The sequence below is a fragment of the Toxotes jaculatrix genome, chromosome 13, assembly GCF_017976425.1.
Source record: "Toxotes jaculatrix isolate fToxJac2 chromosome 13, fToxJac2.pri, whole genome shotgun sequence".
In the NCBI taxonomy this organism is placed as follows: domain Eukaryota; kingdom Metazoa; phylum Chordata; class Actinopteri; family Toxotidae; genus Toxotes; species Toxotes jaculatrix.
The window spans coordinates 111452-133887 of NC_054406.1; the positions used below are offsets into that span (position 1 = coordinate 111452).

General features: G+C 44.4%; 2 protein-coding genes across 21 annotated transcripts; one reads left to right on the forward strand and one right to left on the reverse strand.

The window, feature by feature from the left end:
• Positions 1 to 3817: 3817 nt before the first annotated feature.
• rnmt (RNA (guanine-7-) methyltransferase) lies at positions 3818 to 8850 on the reverse strand. The gene is made up of 11 exons (XM_041052952.1): positions 8730 to 8850; positions 7212 to 7393; positions 6990 to 7119; positions 6736 to 6861; positions 5966 to 6081; positions 5695 to 5876; positions 5328 to 5492; positions 4740 to 4857; positions 4395 to 4496; positions 4286 to 4319; positions 3818 to 4001 (listed from the first exon to the last, which is right to left on the reverse strand). The coding sequence occupies exons 2-11, from the start codon at positions 7383 to 7385 to the stop codon at positions 3958 to 3960; spliced, it is 1191 nt and encodes a 396-aa protein (XP_040908886.1). The 5' UTR covers positions 7386 to 7393; positions 8730 to 8850; the 3' UTR covers positions 3818 to 3957.
• si:ch211-133n4.6 (uncharacterized protein LOC797776 homolog) lies at positions 8804 to 19897 on the forward strand. Of its 20 annotated transcripts, none has more exons than XM_041052954.1 (13): positions 8804 to 8922; positions 9111 to 9177; positions 9617 to 10565; positions 11450 to 15510; positions 16012 to 16073; positions 16222 to 16248; positions 16342 to 16374; positions 16802 to 16834; positions 17831 to 17863; positions 18082 to 18114; positions 18332 to 18355; positions 18496 to 18534; positions 19053 to 19897. In XM_041052954.1, exons 4-13 carry the CDS (start codon positions 15500 to 15502, stop codon positions 19277 to 19279), a joined length of 522 nt encoding a protein of 173 aa, XP_040908888.1. In that variant the 5' UTR covers positions 8804 to 8922; positions 9111 to 9177; positions 9617 to 10565; positions 11450 to 15499; the 3' UTR covers positions 19280 to 19897. The 20 variants fall into 20 exon arrangements, with proteins under 20 accessions (XP_040908888.1, XP_040908896.1, XP_040908893.1 ...); XM_041052962.1 differs by lacking the exons at positions 8804 to 8922; positions 9111 to 9177 and having other exon boundaries at positions 9208 to 10565; positions 11450 to 12547; positions 12835 to 12879; positions 13105 to 15510; XM_041052959.1 differs by lacking the exons at positions 8804 to 8922; positions 9111 to 9177 and having other exon boundaries at positions 9208 to 10565; positions 11450 to 14980; positions 15204 to 15510.
• The last annotated feature ends 2539 nt before the right edge of the window (positions 19898 to 22436 follow it).

Consider the following 22436-nt stretch of genomic DNA (forward strand, 5'->3'; position numbering starts at 1 on the left):
TGGGATAGGCTTTTGTGACAGTATGGCTTGTTGTAGTGTAGACTGTGCTAACCGACCGTCGAAGAAGTCTGTGTGTCAGTTTTTTCGGTAAGTAAATTTCTCACTATTTTACCTGGATGTTTGCACTAATTAGTACCGGCATATTTTGCCGCTGGCTTATGACTTAATTGCCGATTTATGGTCGCTGCTGATACAGATAGAGGACCGGAGCGGATAATGTTAGAAGCGCTGATGCAGTGTATTCCGTGCTCTCAGAATCCGTTTATTGTGGGAATACTAGGCTACACTTTTATTTCGTCTCATTTTTCTGTTTAAAAAGTCAGACATTGCATGGACAGAGCAGCTCTGTCAGTCAGCGGCTGCTGTTGTTTGTGTGCTGCTGTAACTGTAAGTGGATAGTGGATGGAGGCAACGGCGAAAGCCGGTAAATATTAAACATTTTAATATATTATTATCATCATTATTTTGTATCGTTCACTCATTATATATCATTAATAATAGTGAATAATAGTGACAGTAATAATAATGTATTAATCTTTTTAATATATTTTATTAATATGAAATAATAATGATTGTTTCACAGTTAAATAACAGGCTAGAAATAAATTTCCCCCCACAACTCCACCAAACCCTGCAGCTCCATCTAAAACCTCTCTATCTGAAACAGTCATGTTTAAAACACAGCAGCAACATTATGATCTCTGTTGTATGCTGTGTGTCGCGGTTACACGGGGTCGAGCTAGTCGGGTCGGACTCGGGGAATGTCGTGTGATGGATGTAGCTGCGTGTAGCTGCCGCTTAGCTTGTTAGCTTAGCTGATTAGCCTTAGGCTAGCTCGGTTGCTCCGAGCTAAGTGGTCGGGTTCTCGGCCGGCTGACCCCGGCTGACCCGTAGAGCAACCGCCTCTTCGCCAAATATGGAAAGTACACTCCCACTAAAATCCAAGATGGCGCAGCTCAAATGCCCATGGTTTGGTCACAAAAACGACTCCCCGAAACCAATGGGTGACGTCACGGGTGCTACGTCCATGTCTTATACAGTCTATGAACAAAACACACACGTCTGACTCCGAGTCTGACTATCATGAAGCTAGACACATAGTACTTTTCTGTTTGACTGCACCAGATGATAATTTGGTTTCAAGTGGATTATTCATAATAATAATGACAATAATAACAATAGAAAACCATGTTTGTTATTTGGCATGGCTGATTGTAACCCTACATAATCTTCACTTATATATTGTGTTGTGAAACATTGAAATAGTTCTGGTACATTCATGAGATGTGCTCTACAAATACAGAAGTAATGTAATTTTTACATGGTACTGGTGCAAATACAGATTATATCATGGTATGTTTTGGGCTTTGTTGGTAAAGAGGTTTATGTGTACGTGGGTAAAGAGGGTGTGCTCAAAGAACGGGGCAATGGGTGTGCTTGTGTAACTGTTTATGAGTTTTTATTAAGAAATAACAGTTTTTGGGCTCAAACGGTTTCTTCTTTTACAAACTATTTCCCCAGCCTTGGAAAAAAACCCGTAGGACTATATATCTATAAACCTATCTATATAACTCTCTAGCTATATCTATCCATCTATCCATCTATCTATCTATCTATCTATCTATCTAATTTATATATTATATATCTATTGCTCTATCTACACTGATTCTCCAAAAATACATTATCAACACTACTAACACCGAACAACCACAACAAACCAACCTACTCTGCAAAGAAAAATTCAAATGACCACCACTATATAGAACTATCCTATCCCTCGATCCTGCCGTGTGATTCACATAACAAACCGAACCAATCAGGTGATTCGTATGACGTCCGAAGCATTCACCTGCTTCAAACGTCAGTACTCACGTGACCAAACCACACCTCGGCACAGTGGTTCGACACAACTGCTTCATGAGCTACCGCGCATGCGTCGGAGCCTCGGGTGTCAGAGGACCATCACTACTAGTACCAGCATATCCTGGGGTTGTGCGGTGTATGGAACACAGGATAAGGTTCTAGGAAGCTCCCTGGTTCCCCCCTTTTCTTTCTGGTTTCCTATATCATGTTTTGTGTAGAACCAGGAGATTTCAGAGATTAACAACAGAGAGGAAATGGGACATGGAGACACCAGCATCAGGATACTCAACTCTCCTTCATCACTTATTCAACTCTTCAGCCGGACCTTGGATTCATCACAAGGGGACAATCTACATCAGGTATCTCTCCACCACTCAACCTGAGTTAGAGAACCAAACCGTTTATACATTGAGAATTAAAACTTATCCCAAATAGAAGATTTCTTTAATTCTAAAAAACAGAAAAGTTAAAACCTATCCCAAAGAAGGGGCTGCTTTAACACTAAAAAAAAACCTATTCTAAAGAGGGGTCTGCCTAATTATTAAAACTGAAAGATAAGATTTAAAACCTGACATTAAAGACTCTAACCCCATGAGGGCCGCACTCGGGTGAGAGTGTCTAGTGATAATAATAGTAAAATGCAACGAAATTTCGTTCTGTATACATTGTATACCTGAATGACAATAAAGTCTGTCTAAGTCTAAGTCTAAGTCTAAATGGCCAAAACACTCTGTGATCCTGAGGTCCACTACTGATGATGTGTCCTGAAAGTTTGACTGAACCATAAAAAATAAGACAACCTAAGGCTGAACAGCATAAATGTTTAAAAAAGATAGCAACATCAGAAGGAGGAGGAAATTCAAACCCAGGTCTGGACTAAAGATTAATCCAAACAGACGGATATAGGAATTCAAACTACTTATTGATAAACCTAAACTAGGATTATAAAAGCATAATTTTTATTAAAGATATCAATATCACAATGACCGTAAATATAAACTACAATATAAAAGTAGAATAGCATAAGTCTTTAAGAAAGAGATTAACACCAGAAGGAGTGAAAAATTTAAACCCAGCCTTTAACTGAGGATAAACCTTAACCAAGATAAAAGAGCTGAAAAGCATAAACCTTTAAAAAAGTTACATTACACTTTATTTCATATTATTTCATTTACTTTAAAATATATAAATAAAAACACCACTACTACTTACCTTGTCCATTGCACCCCACGATGGGGTCTTGGCAAGATGGATGGACCCTGGTTCGCTATGGCAAACGCCGTCAGCGAACCAAGGGTCAGGAGTTGCGGACAGTTGGCTGGGGGATGGCCAGAGAACCACCTGTCTCCAATTGGAGACAGGCACCAACCCCTCGACCTAACCCTAACCACTGCACTCCTTCAATGGAGTGCAGACTTTGAAAAAAACCTAACCCCTAACCCTTTTACCCCTGTACCCCTAACCCTAACCACAACACTTTTAAGCTTCTCACAACCCTAAAACCCAACTTCAACTTGACAAAAAGTACCACAAAAAGGGGGGTCCAAACCACTCACGAGGCTCTGAAACGTGCTCCTAAACACTTTCTGGGGGAAACTTTTGGCCTCTCTCAGGCAAATTTTCACTCTCCCAACTCACTTATATGGGGGAACTTCAAATGCTCATAACTCTGGAACCCTAAGTACTAGAGACTCAAGGGCGGTACCGTTTGACTCGGGGTACACACAAATGCGGGGGTAGGTCAAGGTTCCATCTCTCTATCTTGCTCCCCTGAGGATCATCACACCACTACAAAAGAAAAATGAGCTGTTTCTGGGTGCTGATCTGGGGTCAGACTCTGGGTCTCTGTAAAGCTCTTTGAGACAGTTTAGATTGTGGAAGGAGCTGCATAAATAACACTGAACTGAACTGAACTGAATTCCTAACCCCAGAAAACACACAAAACACATTTCAATTGCATTTGTTTTTAATCACTTTCAACAAACCAGAACAGTTCACATTTTAACAAACACTGATTTTACAGGTAAACTGTACAAAACACAAGATAAACAAATGAGCAGCTGCTCACTTCACACGCTGAAGAAGATTTTCTCTTCAGTCAAAACCCATCTTCTGAAACACAAATACCAGATAGATACCTGCACAGAACACACAGGATTTCTTATTATGCTGCCTGGGTTAGGGTTGGCTTCAGCCTTCAGCCCAATGACAAACATTTATGCAACATAGCAACTGAAAATTATGTGAAAAAGTTTGAGGGTTTACTCTGAATTATTTCTGTCAACTTTAAATTAAAAAACTGAATGTCATCAATAAAAATTTTACAAATCTCAGATCTGAATCAAAAAACTTCAGACGAGACAAATAATTAAACCAATAACATAATTAATTAATACACAGAGAAGTTAACAGAGAAACTTACTGGCTGCTTCCCACTCAGATCTGCTCAGAGTGCCCTGTACAAAGACACAACAGCATTAGGACAAACACGACCCATCAAGACCGAAGCGCCGTACTGTCGGCTAACGTACCACTGGTGGTTTGATTCCAGCTCTGCTACAGTGCTCTTTGGCATGGCGGTACTCTCCTGTGCCGTCTGTAGCCTGTCGACCTCCATCCTCACAGGGAAACGGCTGAAAATTACAATTCAACATGTTCATTTCACCTGAAGCACACGATCATTCACCAGGTCACGTTACTTAAACTTCACATTACCACCTTCAATACGACTTATTGACCCTTAATAACCCTGACCCCACACTGAGGCCAAGCTTCTGTACATCAACAGCCAAAACTGACAGCTGATTGTGGACTGATCACTAGCTTCTACTTTCACTGTTTCTAATTGATTATTGATCAACAATTAGTGATTTTACCTCTAAAGCCATCATCTTCATCATGAGGCTACGATGATGCTCCTTCATCACCTTCTCCTCAGAGAACTCAGAGAATCTCTGCTTCAACACCAGACGCATGTTGTAACGCTTCGCCATGCTGAACACAAACACAGGCAAGGTGAGTCACAGCTCAGTCACTTGTAGTAAAACACTCAGCCCTGCTGTCTCACATCACAGTGACAGTGTAACAGCAGCTGTTTCACATTAAACTCAACTGTTTAACACAGAAGTGTCCAAACTGTCCCACAGAGGGACGTGTGGCTGCAGGTTTCTGTTCCAACCAATGAAGAGGACACAGTTTGACCAATCAGCTGTCTGAAAACTGAGATCAGCTGATTAAATGAGTCCAGTCTGGTGTGCTGCTGATTGGTTGGAACAGAAACCTGCAGTCACACGTCCCTCTGTGGGACAGTTTGGACATCTCTGGTTTAACATGACAGTGACAGAAGAATCTTAACCCTAACCCGTTTCAGTCTCAGGGCTGTTAGAGTTCAAAGGTCAGAGGTCGGGGTTTCAGGTTTACTCATCAATTCTTTTCTCAGTTAAACATTTTTTAAAAAATCTTACTGTTCAAAGAGGGGAAAGTAGACGAGGAACTCAGGAACGTCGACCACGTCGTCGAGGCTGAAGTGATACTGACACCCGAACAGAGGATAAGAACCTTTGGACTGAAAGGAAACTTTAAAAACCTCGTTACCAAACGACAGAGAGTCCGATGCCTCCAAGCGTTTCCTGCAAAGCAGAACAGAAGAGGAGGAAGATGAAGCCATCAGAGGAGGTACTGACATCGTTTATTGAAACTGATCTTTGAGTATTTCCTCACGTCACGTGACTGAAGCTCAGTGCAGTTTCTCACAGTGTGAACATCCTCGGCATCGTAAACACACAACGTGTGAGTGTGTACATTTTCACATTACAACCAGTTTGTTCTTACACGAGTTCGAAGGCGTCCGGCGTCGTTCCGATGAAGTAACCTCCTGGTTTGAGACGCTCGCAGGCGTTCCTCAGCATCATGTCCGCCTTCTGCTCGCTCTCAAACGAGTAGTGATAAACAAACTGACAGCTGCACACGTCAAACAGGAGCTTGGGATCATCCAGCTTCGCAGACAACACGTCCTGCACACACACATCAAACAGCTACGTACACACACAGCAAGCAACAGGTAACGTTTGCTATGATCCACTGACGTTCCGTGCTGTTCTACCTTAGAACAATCTGCAGTGATGAACTGAGCGCTGAAGATTTTCTCATTAAAGTGACTTTTCTTCTTCATCTCTTCATAACGACTCTGACACTGCTCCACCGACACTGCTGCTATATCTGCAAACACACACAACACACACAAACATACACACACACAAACATACACACACACCACACACACACACACAAACATACACACACACCACACACACACACAAACATACACACACCACACACACACACAAACATACACACACACCACACACACACACACAAACATACACACACACCACACACACACACCACACACACACACAAACATACACACACCACACACACACACAAACATACACACACACACAAACACACACACACACACAAACATACACATACACCACACACACACACAAACATACACACACACACAAACACACACACACACACAAACATACACACACACACACATCACACACACCACACACACAGCCAGGTGGGAGCTATTAACAATAAAACCAGTGAGACTTCAGAGTCACCTGTGTCCTCTGTCAGGGACAATGTGACCACACGCTCTGAGAACAAGGACATCATCGACACACAGAACAAGATGAGGACACAACAACAAAGACAAACAGAGGCTCTGCTGGTGAGGAGGAGGACACAGGTGAGACTCTTCACAGATCCTGGACAAATGTGAGGTCACTATGACATCAGAAGGTGAAGGAGCCATGTGACAACACCTGACCACAGAACATATTAATCTGTTCTGATTACCTGCACAGACCAGGTGACTGATCCCGCCTCTCCTCCACTTCAGCAGGTCTCCTCCTTTTCCACAGCCAAGGTCCAACACCGATACCTGCCGAGACCCCGCCCCTCGCACCTGCTCCAGGATCTCACCTGTCAATAAAAACAGCCAATCAACTTAAAGGACCTGATGCATGTTAAAGTGCATTTCCTCCTGCAGCCTGATAGGCCCAGATCCACGGTGACGTACTGACTGATAGTATTGATTACTAATCAGATACCAATCAAGATGCTTTTCAGCCAGTTGTTAAAGTTCCTCATGAAGAAGATTCTGCTTCGACTTCGAGCGGCCAGACCAACTTCCTGCAAACTGTTGTAGTGAGTGGCCACCTTCACGCTGTGATCCATCACCTGAAGGAACAGTAATGCCCATCAATCATTTCTGAACATGAATAATTAATTAGATCAGATGACAATCATTGGTAATCAGTCAGTGACGGTGCCTGCTTCTTGGTGGGTGAAGTCTCCTCTTCATCGTCCTCTTCCTCATGTCTCCTCTTTGTCCCAGCCTTCTTTACCCCTCCTCCTGCCGCCGTCACTCCCTCCTCCTCATCTCCTCCTGTCTGTCTCACCCCTCCCTCCTTCACTGTTTCTGTCCTCCCAGACTGAAGCTCCATCTCTCACTCTGAAAACACACAAATAGAGAAACAGTGGAGTCAGAGCAGCAGTGCTGAGGCTGAACTACCTGCTTACTTTGATGAAGAGCACTGAAAAACTTTTTAACTCTTTAAAAACTTTGGAGTTGAACGTTCAGATGGTTGAGTTTTGTTTTACAGTGTCATGTGATGATCTTCTGAACGTGTTCTGACAGCTGCCCTGCGCTCAGACTCAGTCTTTAGAAGAATTTAACTCAGACCATGTTTCTCATTCTGATGACGTTCTGATCAAAGGTGATTTAAATATTCACCTGAAGAAGGTGGAAAAAGCATGTGATCCTCTGAGCGAAGCCTTTCACTGCATCTGCTCACTGCAGTGGTCACATACTGGACCCGAGTCCATCAGGTTAGATCTCTGTCTCTTATCTTACCATCTGTCCCATCGTGTCCACTGTCTGTGATATGAGCCTGTCCTGTGTCAGTGCAGATGTTTTTACATCTACACACATTATTTTATCAGCTTCAGCTGCTGGTGATGAGTGATACCAAGTGAACCAGGAACAACCGTCCCAGCTACTGCAGCTCCTGGATTCAGCTGCACGTCTCACCACACACTTCCAGAGGTCTGCACGTCGGTTTACTGAGGAAACACGTGGTCCTGAGCAGGAGTTTGGAGCACACGTGGTGAAAACACGCTGCATGTCTCCATCAGTAACATAAACATTATCCTAGTATTGCTTTTGATATTGTGGCCTGTTCGTGATTTTTCTGCAGTAAAACTGATGAGATCAGATAAAATAATTCCTCATCTGTTGTTTTTTTAACAGAAGCAGCTGAGCTTCATGTTCACTCCCAGATAAACTGTGAATGGACAACACGATAAAACACATACAGCTCATCAAATACATTAATTATTACAAACTTAAGTGTGTTAGACTCGCAGGTCTAAATGACGAAGATGATGATGATGAAGATCCGTCATGTTTCTGTCACTGAATTCAACACAAACATCAAACAACATTTCACACTTTAGTGATGGAGGGTCTGGTGGATTTAACTGGTGTGACTGGTCTGTAACTGGGAGCTGAAGGGGACAGGGCAGGTGTTCCGGTTTGATTTCAGTCAAACCTTCACGGAGCTGCTCTGATGCTTTAGCGGCTCAACTGAACTCCGTCTCCACCGCTAACGTTAGCAGTTAGCATGCTAATAGCTCCTAAAGTTGAATTAAAGACCTTCAGTGTGAGATAAACCCAAACCAACCGGAATCACGAACCGGGTTTAAACCGACGCTAATACGAGAAACGGACCCTGAAACGCTCCTTTCACCGTAAAATCATTTTAAAAGCTCAAAAACAATGTACTCACGGTGTCTACAGACACGACGCGTGCGCTCTGAGTAGCTTCCGTCTTATACGTCACATCTCTGCGCCACATCAAGTCAAGATGGCTCCGGTATAAACAAAAGAAATAAACTGTGACAGACGGCGATGTAGCGGAAGGCACCGTGAAGAAGAAGAAGAAGAAGAAGAAAAACGCGTCTCTCAGGACGAAAGTCTGGGTGATGAGCAACACGCATAAATTTATCGATTATAGATTGTCCTCAGTCCCGTAATCACGTCACCAAACTCTGATTCACTGTTTAACACAACTGATCACTGTATGGATCATTGATTATTTATGTCTGCTGTAACACCAAACTCCGTTCAGAAACATCTTCATTTAATATTTCCTGTTTGGTTTTCACAGCCACAAACTTCCTGCTGTATCACTGTGGGTTCTGTTCGTTCCACAGACGTTTCTCACATGAACACAGGTGATTCCGTTACTTACTTCCTGAATGTAAAATCAAACACGTGTCACTGTCACTCTGTTTAACACTAGAATTACCTGTGCAGTCATTGTGACCACACACTACGCAGTGTAATAAGTTGGATGAAATAATTTCCCTGAATGTTTGTGTAGTTTATTCCAACATTGTTGTTTTATTAAAATTACTAAACAGAAATGAGTTCTGAGGCACGGCTGAGTCTGATGGAGAGGCAGGTTTGGAGAAAGTCTCCTGGTTAAACTTCATCTGACTCTGATTCACACTCTGTATAAAAATCAAACATCCTGACTGTGTTTGACTCCGACCGCTTTCATTAGAATTTCCTCAAGTTTCATCTGGTAAAGTTTGGTGTCTATTGTTCCTGTTTATTCGAATGATTTTATTATTATTATATATAACTCGATGTAACCCATGTGAAACACAGGGCTACTGAAGCTTTGTAGTGCAGTGCCTGTTGTTCCCGGGAGAGGGCGCACTACACTGGTAAAACAGCGAGTGACAGGCAGCGTCAGTTCTCCCGGATACTCCCGGAACTGACGCAGAACCGGAAGCGTGAGAGACAAACCTCAGCTGAAATGATGTCGGAGCTGCGGTGAGTTAGCGCCTGTTCTGAAAGGATCACGTGTGGTGAGGTTAAGATATTGTTCATATAAAACCAGTCGGAGTTATAAGAATATTGGTTACGAGCTTTTCTCTGGATTTTATGCTGCTGTTGGTGCCGAGAAAAAGACGCTAGCGCTAATCGCTAACCGCTAATCGCTCACGCGACTGCTAATGGCTAAGCTAGCGGTCTTTTGCTTATGCTATGGCAGAAATGTTTAAACAGCTGGGAATTAGCGCGCGGCTGATTAGCGTTACGGTCAGTTTGTGATAAGTTAGTTCAGTTTGAAGTGTTCATTCATGTTCGTCACTGCATTAAAATGTATTAACAACACAAAATATGTTTGAAAGGAGATAAATAATTTGTTGTTCTGCTAAAAAACGTATCAGATGTTATTTCATGGTAAACAGTTCATTATTTATTAAATGTTGTTATGATAAGTGCTTACATTGTGTTTGCAGTGTGCCCTCAGCAGTAGGCTATACATAATAGGACTAATTGTTAAAAGATAATTGTTGAGATCTTATATAAGAACAGGAGAGTTTGATAAGACAAGTTATTTCTTTGCACTGTTTGTGTCGGTCTGTGTTTATGTCGCGTGAACTGCACGCTACATGATAATTTGATGAACCAGTTGATGGCGAGCCCAGCCCAGGGTGATGGTGGACGGTCTTGGAGGCGGTGTGGCCAGCTGTAGGAGTCCCCACTGAGAGCGTCCGACTGTGGACCAGAAAAGAGACACATTCACTTTACTAACTCTGCCCGGGTCGAAGTACGTACAGGAATCAAACACTGGACACAGACAGAAGTGCTGAACCTTCAGCTCCTCAGCAGCGAGCAATGAGCTGAGCTCGAACTGAAAGAACTGGCGTATTATTTCCTTTCTTTTTGTTTTCATAAAGCTTTGTTTTATTTATTTTGTGTTAAAACTGCTGAATTGTCAGTTTAGTTTTCTTTAGTTTTTTCCTTTGATGTGTTAAAGATAGTAAAGCTGCCAGCTGTTCACTGAAGCATTACTTGCCTGTGAGTGACTGAGATAGTTGTAGGTAACTTCCTCGTTAGGAGATGAGCAGCAGAGGAGCTGCACTGACTGTTGATCCCAAACTAGTTTTTTTTCATTGCTGTGTGCAGGTGCTCTGTGAATCTTTCTCACTGAGATAAAGTTCATTTAACAGTTTCTGATAAATGTTCACATTTTTACATTGTGAAGGTTTTTAGTGATGTTTAGATTTACTGAGAAAAAACTTTAATGTGTTTGGTTTTGAAACAAACAGTAAATGTTGAGACTGTGAGTGTATTGATTCAGGACCATCCTTTTATTTATTGTCATAAATAAAAGGATCAGCAAACAGCAGCACGGAGCAGGAACATGTTCCTGCTGGTTTCTTTACATCCAAACATTCGACCTGTCTGAAAGTCTCTTCTGTTTTTCACTGTGTGGACGTTGTAGTGTTACAGAGGTGGTGTTGAAGCAGTAGTGATAGTAGTAATATACGTGTAATGTCAGTAAACATCCAGCAGGAGGTGGCGTGAATCTGTCAGTAACAACAGAAACCATCATCCTCCTCTTTACAGCTGCACCTTTAACGATGCAGCTGTGTGATGAATCTCACCTGAATCTGTTTTTCTTCTTCTCTCATGTTTGACAATTCACAGAGAAGAAGAGTCGACGTCTCCCTCAGACCTTTGGCCATAGCGGCATCATCAGCAGGTTAGCCACACCCATAAATGATGTCACACCATGCTAGAGAACACCTGTGTGCTAATTTTTTGATTTTCATGTTTGATATTAGAGTTCATTGGTGTTTTAGAGTTTCACACGTGAAGGTTTGATGATTTACCTGAGTTCATCGTAGCGAGGCTGGTTTTCATGCTGCTGTGTGGAAAATGGTCGACGGCCTCCGTCACACCTCCGTCTGAAGCCTGGAGCTTCACAAACCTCATGTTCAGCTCGTCTTCACATTTAAACTGAGACCTGAACAGACTCTGACTAGATGTGTGTGTGTGACAGTAAATGAAAGATAAAACCAACGTTCTGCTCGTGTCTGTAAAACAGACTTATTAAATGAGTTGAGCTCAAACACACAGTGTCCCCTCCGGGTTTAAACTGATTCTCACAGTTTAAAGCAGCTGTGAAATGAAGCCTGTGCAGTGGATTAGCTGGAGTTCACACTGACTCTGCGGCTCAGGTTTGCGTCTCTGAGCTGCGCACGGCGTGCGATCACTGGCCGAGCCAGGGGTCGGGTCGGTGTCAGGGTTTCAGACTGGATGAGCTGATGCAGACAGACACAGCTTCACTTTCATATCAGCTGATCCTGGATCAGTTTCATACAGTGATCCTGTCTGGTATGTCTGTAATTCATCCTGCTGATGGAGATCTGAGAGACGGGACTCGCTCCTCAGCTGGCAGCCGCTCCGGCTCGCTGCCATCTAGCCGAACCTTCGCCGACTAAACTTAAAGAACGTTCACCTCACAGGAATCCAGAAAACTAAGAACCATACGAATCCTTCATTTTCATGAGAACGACTACAAGGCCACGTCCTTGTAACGTCCTCTTGTGTATCATGTGACACATCAGGTACAGTAAACATCCTCCTTCACGTTAAAGCAGTTTCCTCTAATTCAGATCTGAGGTCAGTGGAGACAGACGAGGCGAAGCTGCAGAGGTCTCTGCTGAAAGGCCCCGGAGAGTCAGTCATGACCCTGACGATCAACACGCTCACACATCACAAATCTGACGCTAGCTGACGACTGTTCTCTGCGGCTGCAGAGATCCAACATTCTGTTTTTTACAGAAAGGTTCCTGATCGGCCGCTGACACGAAGTCTGGTCGGTCGTTGATTGTGATTGGATGAACAGATGTAACAGCTGTCGCACCGCGGTGAGAACGCAGAGTTCAGATCTCTCCACCGGCTCTGACTCCATCGTATGAAGCTGAAATCAGAATCTCGAGGAACCTGTGGATCAACACGGCTCCACCTGTAAACCGTGTTCTTCTTTACCTGTGTTTAACATCTCACCTGGTTGTAGTGAAGCACAGGTGCACTCCAGCACACTGTGGAATCAGTGTTGGGTGCAGGTACAGGTACGACAGACCACAGCCAATGAGAGGAGAGATACCTGTTCATTCTAACTCACTGTTTAGTGTTTATTACTCTTCAGACTCGACCGGCCTCTGCTGTTCTCTGAGAATGTTCTCAGAGAACGCTGCTGTTCTCCAGCTTGTTGTCGTGTTTAAATTCTCTGCAGATGAGTTGCTGTGTTGCTGAAGTCCACAGTGTCACACCACATAATAAAACGCTCTGCTCAGTCGTCCTCTGTTTCAGGTCCATCCTTCGTCCAATGGGACAGATAGAGGACGGAACGATGGATGAGAGGACGGATGGACCGATTAATGGATGGAAGCTCTATAAACATGTAAATCTGACCTTACAGAGTTTCAAAGCTGCCGTCGGCTGAATGAAGCAGCGCAGCTTTAAAAAGCTTCTTCAGCCGTTCAGCAGATTCTCCGCTTACACAGAAAGACGTTTTCAGACAGAAGAGGCTTTGATACCCAAATACCCCCCCCCCTCCCCCACCCCCCCCCCCCCCCCCCCCCCCCCCACACACACACACCCCTACCCACCACCATTATCACTCTGTATGTGTGTGTGTCGGTGGCTTGTTTTTTTATCCTAGTGGGGACCTGACTGCACACTGGTCCATGACGATTCATTCAGACGGCTGTGACAGGTCATAGGTCAGGGTCAGACAGTAAGGTGTGTGTGTGTGTGTGTGTGTGTGTGTGTGTGTGTGTGTGTGTGTGTGTGTGTGTGTGTGTGTGTGTGTGAGAGAGAGAGAGAGAGAGTGAGTGAGTGAGTGAGTGAGTGAGTGAGTGAGTGAGTGAGAGGGGATCTCCAGGCACAGAAGCCATTCCACACAGACACACACACCTTACTACCTCCCACAGTTCCCCGGGTGGAGACGTGGACGTCCTCCAGGTCGATGAACCACTGAACATAGAGACAGTAACACTGACTGATGGCAGCGATAAGGATGAATGGATGAATAGATGAATGGATGAATTGTGACATAAATTGACGGTAACGCACCAATGACATATTGAATGACTGAGCGTAAGGTCAAAGGTCAACATAAGGTCAAAGGTGAGACCAGAGAAAATGAACTGAGGGGCATTTAACAACCAACCAATCAGAGGACGTGTTCAGAGCCACTTCCTGGAGACGGACACTCCTTCAGCCGTCTGTCTGTCCAAGCTGAGCCGTGCTGGACATCTGGTTTTAGTTTTAAGAGCAAGTGAAAGGTCAGAGTCCCTGTCATGGCTGTAATGTAGTGATGTGACCTCCCTGCTGAAAAACCCATGGACAGAGGAGCAGGAACCGCAGCTGTTTCCCAAACCAGCACAGAAAACAGAGCTCAAGCTGAACGTGCAGAGGAACGTTCCTCATTCAGACGACTGACAGAGGAACGTTCCTCTGATTCTGACAGAACCTCCCGGACGTTTCCTCTGTTGATCCGTGTGATTTTATCCAACGGGAGAACATCAAACCTACGAAGTCAGACATTACACACACAACGTCCTGAGCACACGTCCTCTCCGGACTGGACGGATCCACAGAGAAAAGTGGTAAGACTCGTTCCAGTTGCTGGGGAGAAACTACCTCATCTTCACGGACGACGGCAGCAGAACGGGCGCTAAAACGCCAAAGATGAAATCCTGGCGACCGCGGTGACAGACATCAGACCACGAGACACACAGTTCAGAGAATCCTCATCTGAGGACGAGAGCCTGTTAAAGCTCAGCACCTCAGGAACAGGAAGCTGAGAACCCGACTTCCTTCAGCAGAACCATCTGCCGGAGCAAGACGACACGTAAGCATCATGTGTGATTCAAAATGGTGGCGGTGGCACTCAGATCTGTGCTGCTTCAGGTCTGTGGTGGATCTGGTTCCAGGTAAAGCGTCATTGTTCTGCTCTGATTGTTCTCCAGGTTCTATCAGGTGGATCTGAGTCCAGTGAAACTCGACCTGCTGTTAATGTTCAGACTCAGTGTTTGTTCGAGGGGATTCCCCGAACTGTGAGGACGTCAGGGCACACACACTCAGCCAGAGTGTGTGTGAGTGATTTCTGTCGTTGTGGGGACTCTGAGTTTTCCTCTGATCAAAGCTGATGTTTCTTCTTCACGGGTAAAGAAAAGTTTCTGTGCAGAATCGATGAAAAGTTCATTTTGATCTTTTTGGTTTTTAATGTGAAAACAAAGTTTTTTTGTGACGTGATGTGAACGAAGTACAGAAACTGAACTGAACTTTAAAGTCTCAGGAAACTTTTTTCATTTGAAAATCGTTTGAAATAAATTTCTTAATTCTGTGAGTGGGCTCTGATGGACTGTCTGTCCAACTGTCCTCACAGAGACAGAAATCCCCACCTGAGTGGGAGTCTTCTTCACCTCCACCTGGCGAACATTAACACAGAAACCTGACACCACACACACACACAGGAACACACACACAGGAGCACCCCCTCTCTAGCCCGTCCTCTGTCCCGGTGACATTTAGGCAGATATATAAACCACAGCCAGACACTGAGAGTCAGGACATTCCTGCAGTGCTGTACGTCTCACCTGTCCGCCCACCTGAGTGTTCACCTGTGCTGACTGAGGATCTACCTGTCGTACTGATCAGGGACCCGTCCGACCTCACAGCATCATGCTTACCAGGTACGTCTGTGTGTTTCTGTTTGTTCTGTAAAACGACAGTGTTAAAGCAGCAGACAGATCAAACCTGCTGTCCCACAATGCAGCGCTCCACAATCAGGAAAAGGAGACATCAAAGAGTTCACCTGTGAAAAGTTTTTCCATCTGAACTTTGATCCAGACTCGGTTTGATCGTCGGATGCTGGTTTCACAGGTTCTGTTTTTGTGTGTGTGTTCATTGTGTTAATGTGTGGTTTTGTGTGTACCTGAGACGCAGGGAGCTCACGCTGTGCTCGTCAGGTCAAAGGTCAGCAGATTTGTCTAAACAGACGAGTTGAAGTCAGATCTAAACGTGAAGGTTGTCCACCTGTAGCGCCACCTTCAGGACAACTTTACGGTTTGAGGTGTGTTTCTGTTACGGCCTCAGAGGGCAGAGCTGTTGATGCTGCGCTCAGTGTGGCCGAGGTACGACGCCTTTGTGAGGACACAAAGCTTCACAGGCTGACGGTTGTGTTTGTGTTGCAGGAACGTTGTTGTTGTGTTCTCTCTGTTCGTCCTGATGGTGGAGGGAGATCTCGACTCCAACGGTTAGATTTCAGATCATCTGATCAATAATTTAAATCATCTGTTCTCAATGATAATTGGATTCAACGTGACTGAGTAATGATGTCACTTTGATTGACAGGTAACATGGCTGATGTACCTGTGTTTGATTGCACTGTTTTCTTTTTGCAGATGCTAGAATACAAGCCATGTCAACAGGTAACTCACCTGTCTGTCTCCGATCGTTCACTGATATACTGGACCTGTCTCTCACCTGTCTCTCTCTCACCTGTCTCTCCCCTTCTCTCTCAGATAAAGATTCAACTTCTGACGAAGCTCCTACAGGTGAGTCGGTCCATGTTTTAAGAGACTCACAGCTTCAGGTGTAAAACGTTTAATAAAAACACGAGTCGACGTTTCAGCTTCGCTCTGAAAATAAAACTCAGACGTGCGAGTTGTGTTTCTGATCTGATCTAAAACAAGAGGATCCAAATATTAACATTAATTATGATTGTACCACCTGAACGTTGGTGCATCGGACTTTACAGTGATCGGTAAAGTTTCCTGTTCGCAGATTTTCACTGCAAGTATGAAGGAAATAAACCAGGACCCCGAGCGGTTTCCAGAGGAACTCCATGATCCAAATCAAAACTCAATGAAACCTGAAAATTACTGAGACAGTTCAGAAACACACCAGCACCACCTGCTGTCCTGACTGTGAACTGCAATGGCCTCGACTCCATAACCATGAATGCTGTGGTTGTTGTTTCAGAGAGTATGAACGCCGTGTCTCCTGATCAGCCCGGTAAGACTTCAGCCGCTTCATGCAGCTTCACAGTGAGTTTTAGCTCAGACCACCGCCTCGCCGCTCTGGTTCACTCTCACGGCTCTCACAGCGTCGCAGTGATGAGGTGTCGGCGTTCAGTTTGTGCTGATTTAACAATGATCAAAAATCATCTTTAAACAAAAAGGAATTCTCAATCTGACTTTTAAAAAGGGTTGAGTTGGATGAAATAAAGAGAAGTTACCTCTGAGCCTATCTGAGCAATAAATGAACTGATGAGCATATCATGATATCAGCGAAGTGTCCGGACCGACTGGAACCAGTCTGACCAGCCCGGCTCAGTGGAGCATTAAAGCCTCTGAGTCTCAGGATCAGAGTCTGAATTTAGATTCTTTCGATTTGAATTTCTGTTTCAGAACCTGTTAAAGAACTGAGGAGGAAAAAGTTCAAAGTTCACACCGAACACGGCGTGAAGTGTCATCCACACGGAAACAACAGGAAACTCTGATGTCACAGATCGAAACATGATCAAAGATACAAATTTCATTCTTGTTGGTTTCAAACCTGAAGATTAAAAAGAAAAGAAAAGCTGCTAAATCCTGACGTGAACTGAATCTTTCCTCTGATGGAATCAGTTCCTACCTGAGGTCAACTGTGTTACGCTGACATCTGGTGGTCTGTGTGATGAAGCAGACGTCTCAGCAGACGTCATGACTTGTCTCAGCAGCGAAATCACTGGAGACAATTAAAAAAAAATAGTAGATCCAGACAGGGACTCAGCGTGAGCGATACGAGAACACCGAAACTGAATTCATTCAATTATTTACACCTGTGATTTACCTGCTATCACATAACATGTCTGATAGAAACAAGTTAATCAGATCAGCTCCACAGTTTCATTACGTGAGAACATAAAAGTAAAATTTGTTCCTGAGTCGAACACGAACATCTGAGATTTTAATGTTCATTAATATTTATTTGTCTTTGCTTCTGTAATCCCGGTCACTCTGTTCACAGATGAACTGCAGTATAATGGAGGAGGACCTTCAGGTTAGTGATGATGATGAAGATGATGAAGATGTCAGGTTGTGAATAAACTGAGCAAAGATCGATCACCTGAACATCACATTTACCTGAAGTGTCTCTTCATATTCAAAGTAGCTTCCCGATAATAGATCCATCGGAATTTGTCACCTGTTCATGTGTTCACCTGTTCATGTGTGAGCCACTCAGATGACCATAAACTGAATCGTATTGATGTTTTTCAGACGCCAGCAGCTCCAGTACAGAGACCGGAGACGGTAAAAACACAAGCCTAACACGTTCAGATCAATGTATATTTATCCGTTCATTCATTCATTCATCCATTCATCTACTCATCCTTCATCAAAATGTCTACTTTCTTTTGTTTTTTACTTTGATTAATAAATACACACATTCCTCTGTAATCATTCATTCATTCAGTGATTTCTCATCATCTATTCTTTTCGTTTTAATGTTGTTTGTTTGCGACTTCAGCAGCCAATCAGATGACAGCAGCTGGTACGTCCTGCTTTTTCTTCTGCCTCTGAATATCTCATTAAATCTGACTGCTCCAGTATCTTTATAGACGTTTATTGATTGATTATTTGGTTGGTTGGTTGGTTGATTGATTGATTGATTGATTGATTGATTGATTTCAGAATCTGCTGCAGCTGTTGCAAACAGTGTGGAGGAAGACGGTGAGACACGAAACATGCTGCACGTTGTTACATCACACTGCAACACAAACTCCCACAATGCACGGCATCAAACCACATCACGTGTAGCGTCACATGTAACAGCTTCTTATTCACTTCTGACTGTTAAAGGCCAAAGAACGAACGAACAGGTTTGTCATCAGTTCGTCATCAGGCAGCGAAGCTCCGGTGAAAATCTTTAACTCAGGTGTGAAGCAGGTGAAGATGCTGCACAGAAAACGTGCCAGTCACATGTTCTCTTCTTCTTCTTCATCTGAATCTGTACGTTCAGTGTTTCAGTGCAGCACATAAACACCTCACTCTCCTGCAGAGGGAGGTGCAGTGAGCATCCTTCTTCTTTATGTTCATTTAGTTTACAGAAGTCTCGTTGATACTAATCATCCTTTTACTTCAGACCGAGTATTTTTTCAGTGTCAGTGATTCATTTGTTGCGGTCGCGGAGCTGCGTTCTTCTTCGCCTGCGACTCGTTCACTCACCTGTCAAACCGTTTTTCACGCAGAGGACGAGAGCGCCGACTCTGAGGAGGGAGGGAAGAAACAGTTCGGTTCTCGCTCGGCCAAACACCCGAGCCCCGTTCAACCGCAGCAGCCGCCTCCCCGTGTCATCCAAAGCCCCGCCCTCCCGCCTCAGCCGATCGTCCCTCAGCCGATCGTCCCTCAGCCGAAAGCTCTGGTGAGAAGCCGGACATCGAAGAGACGCTCCAGGACCAACCGGCGCCAGATATAAACAACACACTGTAACACACATGTATTACAACACATTAACACACATACAGACACATGTACCTGAACAGGGCTGTCAGCAGACACACAACATATATGTAGCTATAAGAACATGTAATCAATCACACATGGAGCCCAATGACACACAGGCACATTCACATGTGAACACATTTACTCATAAACACTGTACTGTACACACACACACGCAGCAGGTTCACGTTCACCTTCTGAAAAATAAAAACAGTAAACTCGTCAGACACACCGAGCCATCTCTTTGGTCGACTGATCGATGAACCGATCGGTTATCTGATCAATGATTACAGGTATCCAGGATCCAGGGGTCAAATTCAAACTAGCTTTATTTGTACAGCCAGTTCAGACACTTCAATCTGTAACAAAAACAAATAAACGTGGTTTGAGTTTCAGCTGCGAACAAACTGAAACATGAACAAACTGAGCTGCTTCCTCTCTTCAGCCCCTGGTTTCCTGCAGAGCTCAGAGTATTAAACCTGTTCAGTTTGTCTGTTCATTCATTCATAACGTTCAACAGTAGCTGAAACATTTAAACAACGTGATGTTCACATGTTCTGTTTGTTCCTTTTGTTGTATTTTAATAAAGTTTACCTGAGAAGAAAACTAAAGAACCCTGACACTTTATGAACACGACATTTTGGTTCTCAGACGTTCATCTGCTGAAACAAATATCTGTGTGACAAGTAGAGAACAATCTGAGGACCAGAGTCCTGTTTCAGCTGAGTCCTGGTTCGGTCATGGTGCAGACTCTGTGCAGCTGATCAGGACCATCATCGACGGGAAGATCAACGGGAGGAAGAGGCCTCACCTGTAAATGCCACAGGGTGACTAAGTGTGAGCGTGTGTGTGTGTGTTTGAGAGGGTGCGTGCGCAGCGCGGACAGCGGGGAACGCGGGCAGCAGGCGGAAGAAGCAGCTGAGGACACTGCGTACGAGTGCTGGGCAGATTGTCGCCACGCCATCTTGGCTTAAGAGTCCGGCGAACAGCGCGAGAGGAGCGTCCCGGTCGAGTCGTGTGCGCCGCTGCCGAGTGGGGATCCAGGCCGCCATCACGCCACAGACGCAGAGGGGGAAGTTGCGAGAGGGGGAAGCCTCGGGTGAAAGTGGAGGGGTGGGGACGCGTTCCACCCCTCCTGCGGTTAAGTACCTCTTCATTCTTTATATATGCCGACTGAAGTAGCAGTGTATGACGCCGTGTTGCCAACGATAATTTATTTCTTTCGTTCTTGGGGGGGGGGATAACTTGGGACATTCTGGGACAGATTCGACGTGTCAGGGTTAAGGCCTTTCTCCCTAAACTATTTTAGAAATCTTGTGGAATCGGGCCTTATTGAGTTGGAGTGGGTTTATTTGCAGTGGAATAGTACTTTAAAGGCTTGAGTTGTTTTGTGTTGGTTTCTTTTGGGTTTTGTTATTCGTTATTCCTATATCTTATTTTATTAGTACTCGCCCTCACCCCACAGAAGATTTCTTAATTTTGTTTCTGGGACTAAGATACCTCATATAAAGATCGATGGACCGCTGACCACCCTGATAGTTGCCCTGTTTTCTTGTTTGTTTCCCCTTTCCCCCCAAGCTACCATCCAACGGCCGCGCAGGGACCTGTTGCCCCGGGGACTCTCTACACCCCATCTGGTCAGGTGGACAACCTGCAGGACTTTTTTAAATTCAAGTATCTGGAGTACTCTGGTTTTACTGACTGTGTTTTAACTACGTTTGTAATAAAGGTATTTATATATTTTTTAACTGAACCTTCCCCTGAGTGTTGTTGTTTTGATGTGCCTGCTCCCCACAGAGATGAAAAAGTGTTATATTACCACAGTCCCTCTACTCGGTGACATAAACACATACGAGTGAGAACCTGGTGAACGGCGGGATGGGGCGGGGTCACGGCCTGACCTCGCGCTCCATTCGTCGGTAGCAGCTCGTCTCGGCTCTCACCTTCATTGGATCCACACCTGCTGGTCTCTGTGCATCAGCTGACCCACCTGTTCCTCCTCTACCTGAGTCACTCTGTTTTCTTCTTCCTCATCAGACGTCTCTGGTGAGTCTGTCAATGTGGTTACCGTGGTAACACGGAAACCCATCCAGAGAGAAGGGATTTTCCCCACAGGAAGTGAAAAATCAAAGACGTTCAGGCAGACGTGTGCGTTCACACGCGTCCTCGTTAAACATGATAGAATCTGAAGCTGCAGCAGGCGAACATCTCAGCTTCCTGTTGTTATTTCTGACAGGTGTCCACGCTCTGGACTTGTCCCGCCCGACATCCTGAACACGTTTCTCCCTCAGCTGAAAAGTTTCAGTTCAGACCTGATGTCCAGTTTCAGGAAGCTGATTCCTGTTTGGTTCAGTCCGACCTCGCTTCTTTAACCCTGTATAACCACACGGCACATACATGTAGCACGTAACACGTCTGTACAACATATACAACATGTTCAGTTCATATTAGACAACGAGTGGTTGATAAAGGAATTTCTCAGAGTGATGGTGCTCTGCAGTGTGTGTGTGTGTGTGTGTGTGTGTGTGTGTGTGTGTGTGTGTGTGTGTGTGTGTGTGGAGACATGGTTGCTGGGTTGAACTGTGTCACCACAGAAACCAAACCAGAGAAAACAGAGTCGCTCTGTTGAATAAAGTTTGAGCAGAAGCTGCTGTCGCTGGTTGTTGTTGTGTTGTTGACATTAAACAGTGACAGGTAACATGTAACAGATGCGTGTGCGTCACTTCTAAGACCAACCTTTGTCCCACAGTGAGAACGAGGTTGTGAACTTTTGTCTTGTAGATGCACCAAAACTCTCTGTTCCTTTTAAAGCCACCTGCTTCTCTCATTACCCACAATCCTTTTCTTCCACTGTACCAGCAGCTGAGGACCAGCAGGAACCGACTGATCCAGAAAACCCACAGTCTGGATCACGACGCGTCACCAAACATATTTGTCTTCATCAGTATTCAGTTTCATCAAACTGTTCAGCAGCAGAGTGATAATAAAGTTTATTTTAACTTTATCTGAACAGTTTAGTGTTAAACTGAGAATTTGGAAACAGCTTCTGTTGTTAAACAGATTCATCAAACTGAACTGAATACACAGACCTCATTAGAGGCTGTTAGCATGCTAACACACACAGACACACA